Here is a 17,439-nt window from a genome sequence, read left to right as displayed (position 1 = left end):
TTAGAATAAAATAAAGCTCAATAATATACAATTTTCCTCTCACTCAACTTACTGGCTGTAGGCACTATAAGCAAATAAACTCCATCCAGAACAGCCTCAACTGGTTGAGTATAAAGGTATTTCCATGGGATTTGTAGATTAAGTTGACCTACAGTATATAAAAGAAAAGTTAACAATATGTAATGAAATTTGACTGAAAAGTATGTTACAAGGTTAAAAAAAAAAAAAAAAAAACCTAAAATTGCCATAACAGTCAAATGCATGTTAAGTACTTTTCAAAGCAAACAAAAAAACAGTCTGTGACAAGTTTACAATCTTTAGATATATTATAATTTTTTTTTAGAAATAGCAACTAGCAGGGTAAACATATAGGAATGGGAACAGGATGCAATGAGGAAAGATAAGGCCAATAGCAACAGGACCGGACATTTTAGATATGCGCACATCTTGCTGGCTCAATCAAAATATTTTTTAAGTATTTATTGTACCCTTTATCGAAAAAGTGCACTTAGGGATAAATTTGAATGAGAAAAAAATACTGGACTGAGATTATAAAATATATGCTTTTTCAATTCAATGACATTGTAACAAGTAAGTCTTCTTCCCGGCCCTCAAAAAACTCACTGCCATGCCTAGTCTCTTTTAGGCAGTTTTATTTCTCAAACATAGGCAAAATAGTTCTTCAAGAACACGCAGGGCTATCACTCCCAGCGTATTTTTCCCCCCTTTACATCTCAGCCTCTCACAACCTCTCAGGCTGGGGTGAAGGCAGTGGTCCTTCACAGGAGGAAAGGCAGAGGACATTTGTTGTATGGGTTCCGTTGTGAAGACAAGGGACTTGAGAGAGCAACTGGTGGCTGCAGAATGAGAGCTACAGCTGATTCAGCAAGAAAAAGAGCAGCTGGCCAGAGAACATCAAGCCACTCAAGACAGGAAGAAAGAAGTCGCTTGAACCTCACTGTCAGTGAACTTGAGAACTTAAGAATCTCTATGTGCCGACATGCTCAAGCCTGAGTGTGCAGAGAAGATGCCCTTCTCAAAGCCCTGGAGAAGATGATGTTATGAGGACAGTGCTCTGGGGATGGTATGGATTGTAATGTTGGCTTTAAGGACTGTGCGGTATTTGGGGAATACTGATGTGTATGAATTTGTACATAAGAGTTTATACCAAGTTTTTTGTGTTTTGGTTGGGGGGAAGGGGCGGGGTGAAAGCAGTCCAGAAGGGCCTCACACATCAAAAAAAAAACCTGCCTGTGAGGAGTTGTTTTTTTAAAAGGGGGAGGGAGAAAGAGAAGTACAGTATGTCACAGGGTGGCTGGCTGCCTGTAACTTAAGTAGGTCCAGTCCCAGTTTCCAGAACAGGCGCTCCCAGTTGCAGCCAATTAAGGGAGCAATGTTGCATCCAGGGCTATGAAGGGTCAGAGACAGGCCCAGTGAGGGTCAGCTGGCTGAGAGAGAGCCAGGAAGCTGCAGGAAGCAGAAGCAGCAGGACTGCCAGAGTCCCCTGGGAGAGACAGTGACAGTCTGAAATGCAAAAGGTGAACTGAGGTACTGTTTTGTTTGTTTGAGTTTGGAAGATAAACCTGCCTAAAGGAAACAGAGCGTGACAGTGAGTCCTTAGCAAACTGGGGAGAAGCCCTGCCTTATGACAGTCACTAATTCTTGTCATGCAACAACCAGTCAATTTGTGTTCTGAGGAAACCTCCCAAAGTCATGCAACATGCTGCTGATGGGAAGCCTGCTGAAGTGTTCGCACACTACAGGAGGCAGGAAAGAAAAAAATCTAAATTATGTAGTTGTTGGGGTTTTTTGTTTTTTATACACAGTGTTATTTTATATTTTATACATTCTAAAATATTTTATAACTAGGCAAATCTTCCTTTTATTTTCCATGTTAGCATTCCCCCTTCCAGAGTTAAAATAAGAATGTCTTTTACAGGTATGAAGATATTTATTCCAGAATGCATGAACTGATTCACATTCATTTACACACTGCAGAGCACCCTTGAGAAAATTAACTATTTGAAATGCTTGAGATCAGTTGTAAGAACAGAAAATACATTAGCAGGCTCTTGCTCCATTTAATACAAAGTAGTGCATGCTACAAAAATGCAACTTACCAATATGCCCTGCTTTTACTTTAAATGGTACATCCAGCTGACTCTGCAAAAAGAATATATTTAAAAAAATATTTAGACCTATTTAAGCAATATATTGAATTTACCGTTATGTTTTCTTCCCAACTCCTCTCTTGGCAAAATTACACTACTATTCACTTAGCTCCAAACACAAAACATAAATTGAGAACATATACTCTTTAATATCTTAGTATGGGAGTCTTTTCCAGATGTCTAACCATATTAGATGTCAACCATATTAGATTGAACATGTGTTTATTAGATCACAAAACCATTTTTAGGGGATGTGACATTTACTCTTCTTCATACTGTTAAAACATTAGAGGCAGAATGTAAAAAGTTTGTAGTAGTTTTTTTGCTACACTGGAATGCAACACTACCAGAATAGGAATATGTATCTGTGCTTACCTGAAAGTTTCCCTTCAAGTGATAAGGCCTACAAATTAGAATACGTAGGTCAGCCTGCTTGGAGCTTGAGAGCAGAACCAGCCCTGTCAGTCACTAGCAGAAAGGAAATACTCGGTCCTTTGATGTTTCCACAGAGTACTTGCTTGGTGTTTCCATGTGTAAATATACTGACAAGGAGTGAGAGTATTTCTGGATATAGGTTCCACTCTGCTTAACCCAATTTCTGCCATGTAAGTTCTGATGTTCATCTCTCCATTGATGGGCAGTCCCCATAGTGGTAGGAAAGTATGCTCTTCCCAGAACAGAAGTTGATTTTTTCTCTGGAATAACATTGATCATGTTTATTCCTAATTTATTTATAAATGCCCTAGCCTGTCATAACTAGAGCAAGTTTGTTGGAAGAAAGAGTCCTCCAAGACCTTACTGAATCCTTGTGTTCCAGCTGGTGGGTATTATGATTTTTATTTCTGATACCCATTTCCTGGACTGAACTGGAACCTGAAAAAGCCCCCTCTATTAACCCCAGCTGGCAACTACTATAAGGATTACTCTGCCTAGTTTATTAATTAATCCCGCCAACAAAATCTGGTTCTCTGCACTCACCTATTGAGGGAGCTGAGAATATTCCCTGAACTCTGTCAACAGATGTGACAGGATAAGATATTGAAGACTTCTGCCAGCCATTCCACTAGCTCAGTGGTCCCCACCACTGGCGGGCACCAGAAGAAAGACCATGGCGGTAGTCGAGCATCTATCGAAATGCCACCGAATTTCGGCAGCAACGCCTCTCAATGACGGCGTCTGTCAGCGGCAAGCGACATCATCGAGAGGCATCACCGCCGAAATGCCACCGAAATTCAGCGGCATTTCGGTGGATGCTCGACTGCCAGCCAAGACGCGGGCGCATTTAGATGCGCCCGTGGGCGGGCACCGTGTTGGGGACCCCTGCACTAGCTGGTCAATATATCCCTGTTTTCCTCATGTGTCAAGCCAAGAGCATAAAAGGATGTGTCCACCACTGTCCTCTCTGCACCTTCGCATCACTGCATACAATGTCCAAAGTATTGAGGCAGGTGGGAGGGTCATGTAACGTATGTGAGCAACACATCTCAAAGAACAACAGTTACTGTACAAGTAAGTAACTCTTTATTTCTCCTTCAAGGGATTGTGCATGTATGTATTCCACTGTAGGTGACTCATCAGCAATTACCTTACATGTCCTTGGCTTTTGGATCACTTGAACAGACTAACACCAGCTTGCCAAAGCTGGCATAGCGTCTACAGGCTTGAGTGACAGCATTATGTCTGGAAAAAGTTTGTACAGACTACCATGTGGCTGATTTTCAGATATTCACAATAGGGATGTTGTCTGAAGGCTGCACTACCACCATCCGCTCCACGGAAGGAGAGACGCCTGAAATTCCTATTTAGTGGTGTGAAGCAAGGCTGTCTCAAGCCCCATCATTTTCAATTTAGCCATGGAGTCGCTCATTCAAGTGATCTCCAGCGGTCTGACAAGATCTCTTTCCAAGCACGGAGAAAACGAGATAGTTGTCTCCCAAAGGAGACATGGTCGGTATTGAGCATGATCAAGCAGTCAAAAAGGACTACTTGGAGGTTGAGGCTGTCTGGTTAGAAGGACCTCTAGACCAGTGGTCTCCAAACTTTTTTTGATCACGCACCCCATCAGTAAAAAAATGTTGAGCACACACCCCCTGCTGCACCGGCTCTAACATTTTTGCCAAAGCACACCCCACTTTGGAGACCACTACTCTAGACAACATTGGCTGGCAACAATGGAGAGGTCTAGACCCCCTCTTGGTAGAATCGTCTGATCTCTACTGGATCAAGGATCTATAACAAAGGTGAGGTCTAAAGGGCTCCTTTTTCATTGGAGTGCAAACTCCTAGTGAACAGAGATTTTCACAGGAGTCCTTTACAGTGCACATAGTGTTGTCTGACTTTTGAGGGGAAAAAAGCTTGGATCCTTCAAAGGGCAAATCTTCTATCATATTTTGCAGCCACTTCAGTTGACCTGAAGCTTGCAGCCACAAACAGCACTTCCTGGAGATGGTGAGTGTATTGGACACACAGATACATTTCACTTTAGGTGTGTGTGCACCCAATGCACTTGAAGGAAAACTGAGAAGAACTTCAGGGACCGGTCATTCCCCTACTACCAGTGATTCACAGGTCTGGTTCTACTTCCAACTGGAATAACTGCAAGTTGAAGTACCTATTGTATTAGATCTGTGAGCCATGGCACAATGAAGAATGAATCAGATCACTTTTTTTGTTTGTTTTAAAGAAAGTCAGATATTGAGCTCATAAAGGAAAATTTAACTTGTCAATCTGCTTCTCTGATGAAAATCACCTGAGGGATATCAGTCCTGGATTTTAGCTTTTCTGCATTAACTTAGATGGAATATATGTGCCCAGAGAGTCAAAGGCGTTAAATGAGATCTGGGGTTTGGTTTACAGAGATCTCAGCCTGCTTACTGCCATGAAAAATGCACCATTAGAAATCCTCTTAAGCTTTTATTAAAGATAAAGATAAAGAAAAGAAGGAAAAACAATTAAAGCAGTTGAAATGTAAAATATTAATTAAGTAAGGCTTTCAGCTTAACAGCATCCCTTGTTCCCTTTCCCTTTAGTGGGAGACAGTTATTAGAAGAGGAAAAAAATCTGTTTTGACAGTCTCTTAGACACCATCTAAGATGGTAATAACTGTCCTTGAGAGAGGTTGCTGCTGCTGCTAAGGTCTGATCCAGTTTCCTCTCAGGTGGTCTTCTGTATTCAGCTGGACCCAATAGAAGTGGTGATGTCTTCTGGGTCCCCTCTCTGGCCTCGTCTGGTCAGGATATCTCTCTGGGTGACCAAGGCCTGGGGTCCAAGTAGACAGTGGAAAGAGTGGCCATGATGGTGACACTTGTTCCAGTAGCCAATTTTTCTCCCAAAAATCTCTAAGGACTCCCCAAAGGGAATACTGGGTGGAACAGCCAATCCCCTCATTATATTGTCCACCAATCAGGCCTAGTTTCCAACACACCAATTCTGGTTCCACACTCTTTCCTTATTTACCAAGCATGATCTTAACACAGCCCTTGAGTTATATCTGTACGTATTTTTGTTTGGACTAAATCAGTCTCTCTCCCTTTCATATCTTTTTCTATTATAGGTTATTGTGACATCTTAAGAACTTTCACATTCTTTTTACAGTTGAGTAAATTTCTAGCCCGATTATCACCATAACTCCTTAGTGCAAGGCTATTAGAAATTCCTTAGGTTTTAAGATTATTTTTTTTAAACCAGCCAGATCCGCTGAAAGACAGGGTTACAGAAATAAAAACATTATCCAATAAGGCATCATTGGGTGAAGGGCTGAAGCAACAGCCAACGAGGCACAGTTTCCCATAGCGAGTTCCTTCATAGATGTATCTCAAGAAGAAACTGACTAATATTCAGAGGGCAATATTTACAGTCTGCAGGAAGTCTGGATCAAGTTCTACCCCACCACCACTGCTTTGGGGGATTCAAAAAGCATTTAAAAAAAAACAGAAGTTCCACCAGTTTCTTCCTAAAGTGCAGAACATCAGGAGCAACTATTCGGTGCAAAATATTTCTTGACATAAATGCCAACTGTATAGTTTAATACTTTATAATATTTCACATAATACTCAAAATGCTTAATTTTTGAAAATTAAGACTATGGGACTTAGTTAAATTAATACAGTTTTCATGCAACAAAAATCTATTCTGGCATTCCTTGGAGAAAATTTAAAATGTTATTTATTGTGACACAAGTTGGAAGGGCTGGAAAATAAGCCCAAGGCCTTCAAACAAATTCCAACATTCCTGGAACAGGGTGATGCTAAGTGAAATAACCCTCTGAGTATATTGCCAAAATTATTTGAGTAATTGCTAGATTAAAATTTTTGACCATGTATTGTCCATACAAAAGGTCTTATTTTTCTCCCTCTAATCTTCTGAGACATGCTTAGGGAAATCTAAGACTTTGGGCTGTTTTTAAATTTTCTGCTGTGATTGTGCAAAACTTTAAATTAAAAAAAGGTTTCTATGACATGAACATGTTTTAATATTTCCTAATGTGCTCAGGAGATTCTATTCTCTATAGTTTAATATTAATCTCAAATAGTGTTTTACTAGATCAGGGGTAGGCAACCTATGGCACAGGTGCCGAAGGCAGCACGCAAGCTGATTTTCAATGGCACTCACACTGCCCGGGGTCCTGGCCACCGGTCTGAGGAGCTCTGCATTCTAATTTAATTTTAAATGAAGCTTCTTAAACATTTTAAAAACCTTATTTACTTTACATACAACAATAGTTTAGTTATATATTATAGACTTTTAACGTTTTTAGAAGGTCTCTTTCTATAATATATTAATGGCATTCGAAACCTTAAATTAGACTGAATAAATGAAGACTCGGCACACCACTTCCGAAAGGTTGCCAACCTCTGTACTAGATTATGTGCTTGACAAACTGTGTTCTAGCCAGCAAAGCTTTATTATTTATAAACCTAAAAATATATTTTTAGATTGGACTTGTAACTATCATTCAAGCTTCCTCATGAAATTTTTTTCAAATGGCCTCTCAAATAATAGTAGCAGAGCAGTCCATAAAAACGAAAGAACAAAGAACTTTTGAAGGTTTTTCAGAAGACCAAAGCAATTCGTTTCTTGAGATGAAAGATGTCTGCTTACTATTCTAGCTAAAAATCAACCAACTTCATCCTTATATGTCACTTGACATGTGCAATATACTATACAATCAACTATTTTCACAACAATAGTAACAGTTTCTCATTTTTACTTGCTTTGAACTTACCAGTGCATTTTCCTTTATTTCAAGATTCTTAAGTGCTACAGCTCCTAAAGGGAAAAATTAAAAGGGTTAAAATTGTAGTTAAAACACAGTTCTGTATCTCCTATACTGCAAACCTATAAGCACCTTTATTTCACAGTGAGTTTTCATCAATTAGGATAGCAGTTTAGTATTAATATTTGTTTGTTCTTTATGAAGAGAAAACAGACCATATGTTGCAATTAATGACATTTTCCCCTGAAAAATGTCTCACAGTTGCCAATAACGAAGGGAGTACTATTGCAAACCAGCAGTCTCAAAGCAGGTCTAGAATCAATGGGGACATGATCAAAAATATTAGCGGCCAGTGTGCAGTAGAACTGCCAATGATACTAGCACCAGTGCTACAGCAACATCAGGAGACCTTCAGAGATGACTCTATGTAAACAAGTTTCATGTGTCTTTACTAACTGCTACTATTTTCACACAAAAGTTCTCTGAGACATGCTTTAAAGTATCAGAATTGCCTACAGAACTAGGTGTTCTAAATTTCTATACAGAATATTATGTGCCACTTGTTAACATACCAGAACTGATTTTTTTTTTAAATAAGACAATTGAGTAAATTATTGGATCCTCTGTTACTGACTGAGGTGGTGACCAATAGGCCACTGAAGAAATGGAAGACTCTCACTGACTTTAGTAGGTTTTAGATGATGCCCTAGTATCCAGAAAAGTCACAAAGTCTGAAATTGCATCTGTTAACAACAACCTGGGTAAACATCCATTTAACTGACTTCTATAGGCTTACAATTAATGTTCATGTGTCCAACTAGAGCAATTAAGTAAATCTAACTGTAAATGTCTTTAGGTGTGAATGTGCTCAGAAAAGTGACTATCTGAATAAATACAGAACATTGCTACTCAACAGATCTGCTGCCCGTGTATATACTAAGTTGTATCTGCTTACTTAGATAAGATTTTCCTGCTTTTCATTCCAGTTAATGCTGTAGAGGCAAAGCAACTATGAGAGTGTTAACTAGAGTCTTTACTGAGCTGCATATCTGTGCAACACCATTTGTGAGCAATAGACTTGTGTCGGCAGCATTCCCATCAGGCCCAAAGAACAATATCCAGCTCCAAACAAAGTTTATTATACCTTCTGAATTTGTACTTTCAGCATGATTCATTTTTCTTTGTGCTTCAATCTGAAGAAAAGCATACTAAATAATCTGTTTAAATAATCTGTGAAACGAAAAAGAAAATAGTCCACAAAGGACAGAATCAAAACAAAGAAACAGATGAGGAAAGTGCTGAGGACACTGTGTGACTCAAGCTCACTGCATCTTCAGCAATAAAAAGCAACTGAAGGGCAGTTGAGGCCACTGCCCCCTTTATTATGCTCTTCTGCAGAGGGAGAGCGAGTGGCACCAGTGGACACTGCTGGCTAGGAATATATCACAGCTCGACACCAGGAACACCATAACCCACAATTAGGATTATGCAGAGGCCCCAGGAAGAAGAATTTGCTGTGATGCACTACATACATATAAAATAGATCAGTAGCTTGCCAGTGACTAGGAGATGCCCTACAGATTATGGACCTTTGTAAATTGTCAAGTAAACAAGAAAGCCATCAAAACAAGGTTTTTTATTTGGTTTGACATATGCAATTTAATCTGAATTACTTGTGCCTCATAGTACACCAATAAATCTTCTAAACAACACTTTACAGATATAATGAAATCTGGTAATGATACTTCATTGCAGGGCTCAGGTAAAAATGCTAAATCTTCACTGAAGAGATGTCACCATTTCAAATGTGTGTATTTAAGAGACTGTATGAACTGAGAGTGTATTTGAATAGTTATCTACTTTCCATCACGTCACACACTTGTTTGTTTTACATTTATGCTCCTCCATATACATCTATGCATAATGGCAACCTAAAGTTAAAAAGGCACTTTTATTTTAGTCTGTCTTGTACTGTACGAGGTGGTTGTTTATTTTTACTAGTCAACTGAGGGTGCCACATCTCTCAGTGTCATCCAACAAAATCTTGTGAAACGTCTGCAGTAATAGGACTCTCCAGGTCAATAGTTAAATTTTGTTTATACTACATTTCTTCCAGGACTTTCAGAGGCTCTAAACATCTCATTTATAAATTAAATTATAATTTGGTTTGTAAATTACCCGGTAAATATTTTTATACCGTGCATCTTCAAAGTTCTGAATGGTTTTCCATGCACAAATTCCAGAGATTAGTGAGTACCATGCCACTGATCCCTAGTCATTGCTTAAAAAGTTTACCCACACTTTTTAAATTGACTGTGTAACATCTTATTATATGTTCATCAGCAATAAGTTTTAAATAAAAAAAACACTGATTTCACCCTGGTCCTGGGAAGACTCCCATTGTCTTCCATGGACTTTGGATTAGGCCTTGTCTCATTTGCTCCTTTCTATCATTTCTCTTATTCCTTTTCAAACATCTTGTCTTCAAACTTTCCGTTTATTTTCATTCATATTTTCCCCTCACTTTTTTTTAAGTCACTTTCCCACTCCAGTCAATATGGTCATTTGTTTGTTTCACCATCTACCATCATCTTCACTTCCACCTTTATCTTCATTTATTTTTTTCTGAGCTCTTTTTCCCCTTACTTCTATGTAGCTTTAAGTATACTAATACTTTACAGTTTGGAAAAGAAAGCTAACGTATGAACACCACAGTGCACTGCATGGGTTAGGACATAATTTATTAAACTTTGGTTGTCAGCTATAAGTGTTAGAAAAGTTAGCTACAACTGTTAACACAGGCAGGCATATTGAAAGCACAGGAGTTTACTCCTGGATTCCTGGTTTGGCTTCTTGAGTGACATAACAGTCCATACATCACTGCTTGGTGGAAGAGTTATTTTTCCCACCTCCTTAGTTTTACCTGTGATGATGCTGATAATAAAGCTGTACCATACCACATATATTCCATGCATCATATCACAGATATTCTGAGCAGAAAGTTAAAATAAAAAGATACTGCAATCAATTCCTTAGCTACTGCAATAGTTAGGAGCAGACGCTATCTAATTTACATATTTAATGTAAATAAAACACTACCAACTCACTTAAAAAGGAGGGGGGAATTGGAGAGGGAATCTGTGGTTGGCAGCCAAGCAAAAAATGGTTTAAAATTTCTCTTTTCAGCTTCTTTTCCCTTTTGTCTGAAATGGAGTTTTAACATTTACTACCGTTCAAGTTGACTGCTATTTCATTACCACACTATTCACTCACAACCAATAGACTCTGGTCTGAGCATGGTCAGCAGGTCCATTCCTCATGAAGTTTTTTATACCAACTTAATTTTATCTTTTAGCATGCCTCATAACTTTGTTTTGTTTTTAAATTTAAGAAACTGCTAAATTTGCAAAAACCTAAATGAAATGACTGTTAAAAACATGATAAATTTTGGTGCTTCAAAATGAGCCTGTTTAGGCTCCTAAATAAGAGTGAATGGATTTTTGTAAGTGCTCCATGCCTGCATCTCCCACTGACTTTAACAGCAGTTGAATATAATCAGCACCTATGAAAAATCAGGCCACCTACTAAGAAAAAAAACAGGCATTCAGATGGCCTTTCTTGAGCAGTCAGGTCCTGATTCAGCAAGGTACACAAACACATGCCTAATTTAAAGCACTGTGAGTACCCAATCCCACTGAATCCAGAGGACTGCTTTAAGTTAGAAACATGCTTAAGTATCATGTTGAAGCCTTAAACACTAAAATTTCTGAGTACTTTGGTGCTACTGAGGAGGGCAAGAGGTGAGAATAAGTGGGATTACAATACCCTCCCTTTCACCACTCCTGAACTCCATGGGGGAGAGGTTCTCTCTTTACCAATATAATCACATTGCACAAGCTATGCACAGTTCAAGATTTACTTGAAAACAGCTACTTATATCTTTCTAGTTCTCCCACTAACCCTCTTATCAGCTGAGGGCACTCCAGCTGGACCGCAGCTCTCCCATCGTATTTGTGGCAGGATTGTATGGAGAAGGACCCAACCATCTGGTAACCAAACAATTTGATACCCAAACAACTGAAAGATTTCTAGATTAAAACACCTGGAAATTTACTGATAGCCTGTGCAAGTCAAAGCATTAACATTATTGACTCCCTGAGTGACATACCACTTAAGAAGCATTCTACATTCTTCCCATAGTTTCCAAATGGTTTCAACAAGTGAGACCTATGAAAACTACATTACAATTATGTGCACAATTATGAAAATCTGTAATCTAGCTACTTAAACAAAGGGCATTTCATATATACATAACTCCTACATCACAATATTCACATTTGTTAAATCAAATTACATTTTTGAAGCCCAAGAAAGAAGTCATATAATTGTTCACAAATGGCACAGTAGTTTTATTTAAAATTAAACTTGATAATGAAGTTCGGTTAGTTGTTTCATAGTGCAAGTCTTCAATACTAGCTACTCGAGCTCATACTATAACCATGATTATACATCTAATCCTAAATGTTAGTCTCCATAATTCTTTTATTTTCTCCTGTCCAGAAAGTTCTCAGATGTTAATATGGAAGTAGTATTTTTAAGTGTTTATAAAACTAAATAGAATTACACAATATACTTATATGTTTTTCTACTTGTCCTTTGTTTTATAACTCAATCTGTTGTTTGTTTTTTTTTCCTAAATAGAATCTTGGTAAATCTATAAGTGATTCAGCACAGATTGACTAATCTTTAAATCAACATGCATTCAGTTAGCATCAAGGGTGTGCACAGAAATTTAAATCTGACCCCTTCTGGGGGGGGACACAGAAGTTCCCTTTCCCCATCCCTGATCCCGGGAAGAGCTTGCTGCCCCACCTTCTCCACCCGGCCCTCAGGGAGAGAGGACTCCCCCTCCCCCCCAGGACTGCAGCATGGAGAGAGGCTTCCCAGAGAGTCCTCTCGGAGGGACTCCCTGGGAAGCCTCTCTCCCCACCGCAGTCCCAGGGGGCAGGGGGAGTAGCTGCAGCGGGAAGAAAGGACTCCCTGGGAAGCCTCTCTCCCCGCAGCAGCCCCGGGCGGTGAGGGAGAGTACTGCGTCCCTCGCTGATTATTGGGGGGCATGTCCCTGCTTGTGCTCCCTTGCGCACACCCCTGGTTATCCTCTGTAAGGGAAGATAAACATATCTGCAGAACCGTCCCAGATTGAGTTGTCAATAGAGGTGGTTTGGGAACAAACTGATAAATTAAACAATAAGAAGTCACCAGGACTAGATGCTATTCACCCAAGATTTTGGAAGGAACTCAAATATGAAATTGCAGAACTACTAACTGCAGTATGTAACTGGTCACTTAAACCAGCCTCTGCACCAGATGACTGGAGGGTACCTAACATAACACAAGATTTTTAAAAAGGTTCCAGGGGCAATCCTGGCAATTACAGGCCAGTAAGACTAACTTGTACCAGGCAAACGGATTGACACTACCAGTTTGTAAGCTCCGAGAGAATAAGACGGTTATAAATACATCCCAATATTAGATTTGTCAAGAACAAATCATGCAAAACTAATTTCCTTCTTTGATAGGGTTACTGGTCTAGTGGATGGGGGAAACCTGCAGACAGGCTATCTTGATTTTAGTAAGGCTTTTGACAGTTCCACATGACATTCTCTTAAGCAAACTAGGGAAATGTTGGCTAAATAAAATTACTATAAGGCGGGTGCACAACTAGTTGAAAGATTGTACTCAAAGAGTAGTTATCAGTAGTTTGCTGTCATACCCAGGAGGACATATCTGATGGGGTCCCAAAGGGTCTGCCCTGAGTCCGGTCTGATTCAATATTTTCTTTAATGACTTGGATAAATAAGTGGAGAGTATCTTATAGAATCTGCAGATGACACCAAGCTGCAAGGGGTTGCTAGCACTTGGAGGGCAGGGTTAGAATTCAAAATGACCTTGTTAAAAGAAAAGAATTACCCAACACATAGATGAACACAATGTTAGGGGAGAGTCGACATGGCTTTTATAAAAGGAAATCGTGCCTCAACCATCTATTTAAAAGAATCCTTTGAGAAAGTCAAACAAACATGTGGAAAGGGTGATCCAGTTGATATAGTTTACCTGGACTTTCAGAAACCTTTGGACAAGGTCCCACATCAAAGGCTCTTAAGCCAACTTTACAGTCATGGGACAAGAGGGAAGGTCCTCTCATGGATCAGTAACTGGTTAAGACCGTTAAGAGACAGGAAACAGAGTAAAAATAAATGGTCAATTTTCACAGTGGAGAAGGGTAAACAGCTGGGTCCCCCATGGATCTGTCCTGGAATCCATGCTGTTTAACATATTCATAAATGATCTGGAAAAGGGGGCAAAGAGTAAGGTGGCAAAGTTTGCAGGTGATACAAAATCACTCAAGACAGTTAAGTCCAAAGCTAACTACAGTTACAATGGGATATCACAAAACTGGGTGACTGGGTGTCACCATCTCTTAGTATGGTCTCTTGAGGGGTCTCAGCTTCTCCTGACTGACCCTTCATAGTCTGCTCTCAGGTCAATTCCTGGACCCTCACCTCCAATTAAGTTTGCTAGCCTTTTACTTTTTGTGCTTGCAGTCCCCTTCAATTTTCTGGCTGTTTTCTTGTAGGCAGCCTGGTGCAGACCTGTCATCCAATTGCTATCCCAGGCTCTTATGCCTCCCTTTCCTTCTCTGTACTCTCCTCTATATAGCAGGCCTTGTTTCCTCTGTTAGTTGCAGCTTTGGGTGCCTCCCTCCATGATTGGGAGCTGCATGGGATTGTGATAAAGCTGCTTGCTTATAAACAGGAGAGACTCTCCTCCTTCCCCTCCCTCCAGCCCTATCTTTGCTTAGTATGGGGTTTGTAGACCCCATTACACAGGCCAACAAAACGAGAGATGAAATTCAGTGTTGGTAACTGCAAAGTGATGCATATTGGAAAAGCAGCAAAGAGTCCTGTAGCACCTTATAGACTAACAGACGTATTGGAGCATGAGCTTTCATGGGTGAATACCCACTTCGTCGGTATTGCATGCATCCGACGAAGTGGGTATTCACCCACGAAAGCTCATGCTCCAATACGTCTGTTAGTCTATAAGGTGCCACAGGACTCTCTGCTGCTTTTACAGATCCAGACTAACACAGCTACCCCTCTGATACATATTGGAAAACATAATCCCAGCTATAGATACAAAATGATGGGGTCCAAATTAGCTGTTATCATTGAAGAAAGTTTTGGAATCATTATGGCTTGTTCTCTGAAAACATCTGTTCAATGTGGAGCAGCAGTCCAAAAAGGGAACAGAATGTTAGGAACCATTAAGAAAGCGATAGATAATAGGACAGAAAATAGCATATTGCCACTATAAATCCATGGTACGCCCAGACCTCACAGACTATTTTCCAAAGCCTTTGAGATCTTTTGGAATGAAAGGCTAACATATAATGCAAAATATGAAAGATGTATTTAGGGTTGCATATGCTAAAACTGCACCACATCATGGACTAGTGCAAATCAACCTCCTCTGATGCTGTTTCAACAGTGCCACAGATTACCCAGTACAGTTCTGGGAGCAATGCTATCAGAAAAATGAATCCACTGGGTAAAACTCATTTTCCATGCACCAAATTGAATAAGGGCCAGAGGGATTTGGTTATAAAATTAAAGAGAAACAAACTTAAATAACCCACTATGAGAAAGTATAGCATTGTCAAGTATTGCAAGTATGTAAATATCAAGGAGGAAAGATAAATTTATTACAAAAGTATGAAAGTAAGCCAAGATTTTTTAAAGAACATTCTGGAAAAAAAATTCTACAATTTAAATTGTTAGATTGTAGAATTGTGTCCCTTCCAAGGGAAGTGGGGAAAAGACCAGTCAGTAAGTGAGGTTCTACATGCCATTATGTTACAGCCAAATCTCAAAACTGCCTTCCATAGGGAAATATAGTGAAGAAAAATCTAGTTAGATCAGATTCAGCCCAATACTGTTTGGATTAAACAGCCAGGGGAAGTCTTAAAGACATCCTACAAAGGGGAAAAAAATTAGCTTCTACCCTCTGACACACACAGGGGCAGCTGAAAGTTTTTTTATATTAGAAATTCAGGTCTTGTCTTCCTGTAGGACAACTGGAGAACTAATGAAACAACAAAGTGAGCAATTAACATTCTGGAAACTTGACATCTTTATTAAAGATTCAATAACTCAGTCCGTACAATTAAGGTACACATACTCACAATAAAAGCAGCAAAGAATCCTGTGGCACCTTATAGACTAACAGACGTTTTGCAGCATGAACTTTCGTGGGTGGCATCCGATGAAGTGGGTATTCACCCACGAAAGCTCATGCTCCAAAACATCTGTTAGTCTATAAGGTGCCACAGGATTCTTTGCTGCTTTTACAGATCCAGACTAACACGGCTACCCCTCTGATACTTGATACTCACAATAAACATGCTAGCAATGGTCCTTTCAAGGTCCATTCTCTCTCTCCAGCAGGGAACTGGGCTGTTGCAACTTTAGGACTGAGCAGAGAGAGAAGTTTTCACAGAGAGCCAAGTCCCTTTTCCTAACCCAGTAAAATAATCTCAGGAGTGGAAATGGATACACAAGCCATCAAGATTAACTGAAGAGTGAGGCAGGACTGTCCTGATCCTGAGGGGACCAAGGAAAGCTCCTATAATCTGGACCAAGCATGTGAAGGGCTGGGTAAGAAGGGGCTCTGAGTAAGGAAGGGCTTCAAGAAAGAAGCCTTGGCACTAGAGACATTAAAATCCCTACCTGAGAAGGCCTGTCTCAGAATGTATGTATGCTCCAGAGACACAATGGGGCCAGAGGGGATTCAAGCTGACACAGAACCACAAGGCATGTTATTAACTGACTTTTTTGCATGCGTGCGTGTGTGCACGCGCATGTTGCTTCCAGAATATTAGGGAAACAAGGTGGGTGAGGTAATATCCTTATTGGACCAACTTCTGTTTGTGAATGTGACAAGTTGTCAAGCTTGCTCTATTTAAACTCAAAACCTTGTCTCTTTCACCAAAACAGAAGATTGTCCAATAAAGTATATTACCTCCCCCACCTTATCTGTGTGCACACGCACACATATATGACTTGTTTGCTACTTTACTGAACTCCCTTTCCCCATCTACACTGGGAGTAAAGGTTCTGTTTATTTTGTGATTCCTGCATGCATGTCATTGTGTGAGCCCAGATGCCTACACTGCTCCAACAGCTGGAGCAACTACAGTACACACCTTCAGGGCTTGTGGTGTGGTCATCACTGCTGCTCACGCTACCTGTTTCTGTATACCACAGCTCACACAGACTTAAACCTATCTTGGACAAGAGGGAGTTGGTTACAATGTTTTCAGACAGACATCCAGTAAATCCTCCCCAAAAAGAGTAGGGAAGACCATACAGCAACTCCTCACTTTAAGTCGTCCTGGTTATCATTGTTATGTTGCTGATCAATTAGGGAACATGCTCATTTAAAGTTGTGCAATGCTCCACTCTTACATTGTTTGGCTGCCTGCTTTCTCCAGAGCCGACAGCCTTCCTACGCACCCCCCCACACACACACACACACAGAGCGCCTCTCGCCCACCAGCAGACCCTGGGGACCAGCACCTTCCCCCCCTCCTGCCTGTGACAATCAGCTGGCTTGCGGCATTTCAGGGGCAGGAGGTGGGGGGAGGAGCGAAGACTTGGGGTGCAGGCTCCTCCTGCCTCCCCAACGCCGCAAGCCAGCCGATCGCCCTGGGCAGGAGGCCAGAGGAGAGGGAGCCTGGGCTCTGAGTCCTCGCTCCTCCCCACTCTCTCCTGCCCCCAACCTCAATGCCGCAAGACAGCTGATTGTCCCAGGGAGGGGGGAGGAGCGAGGACTCAGCATGCAGGCTCCCCCTCCCTGCCCTGCCTCCTGCCAGCAGCAATCAGCTGGCTTGCAGTGTTTAGAAGGGAGGGGGGAGGAGCAAGGACACAGCATGGGAAGTAAAAGGGGAGGAGATGGGGGGGGAGAACAGGCAGGTCAAGGATGGGGGGGAGA

General features: G+C 40.6%; 1 protein-coding gene across 3 annotated transcripts in view; it reads right to left on the bottom strand.

Annotated features, from left to right (window-relative positions):
* Positions 1-17,439, bottom strand: part of VPS13A (vacuolar protein sorting 13 homolog A) — a 303,373-nt gene that overhangs the window by 283,380 nt on the left and 2,554 nt on the right. For all 3 annotated transcript variants that reach the window (XM_039545239.1, XM_039545242.1, XM_039545240.1), the window contains exons 2-4: positions 7,396-7,439; positions 2,121-2,163; positions 53-148 (exon numbers count right to left, since the gene is read on the bottom strand). In XM_039545239.1, coding sequence (XP_039401173.1) covers positions 53-148; positions 2,121-2,163; positions 7,396-7,439 — 183 coding nt within the window. The remainder of the gene's footprint in view (positions 1-52; positions 149-2,120; positions 2,164-7,395; positions 7,440-17,439) is intronic.

This window comes from Mauremys reevesii, linkage group 6 (assembly GCF_016161935.1).
Source record: "Mauremys reevesii isolate NIE-2019 linkage group 6, ASM1616193v1, whole genome shotgun sequence".
NCBI classification, from domain to species: Eukaryota; Metazoa; Chordata; order Testudines; family Geoemydidae; genus Mauremys; species Mauremys reevesii.
This window is presented reverse-complemented; position numbering and strand designations above follow the sequence as displayed.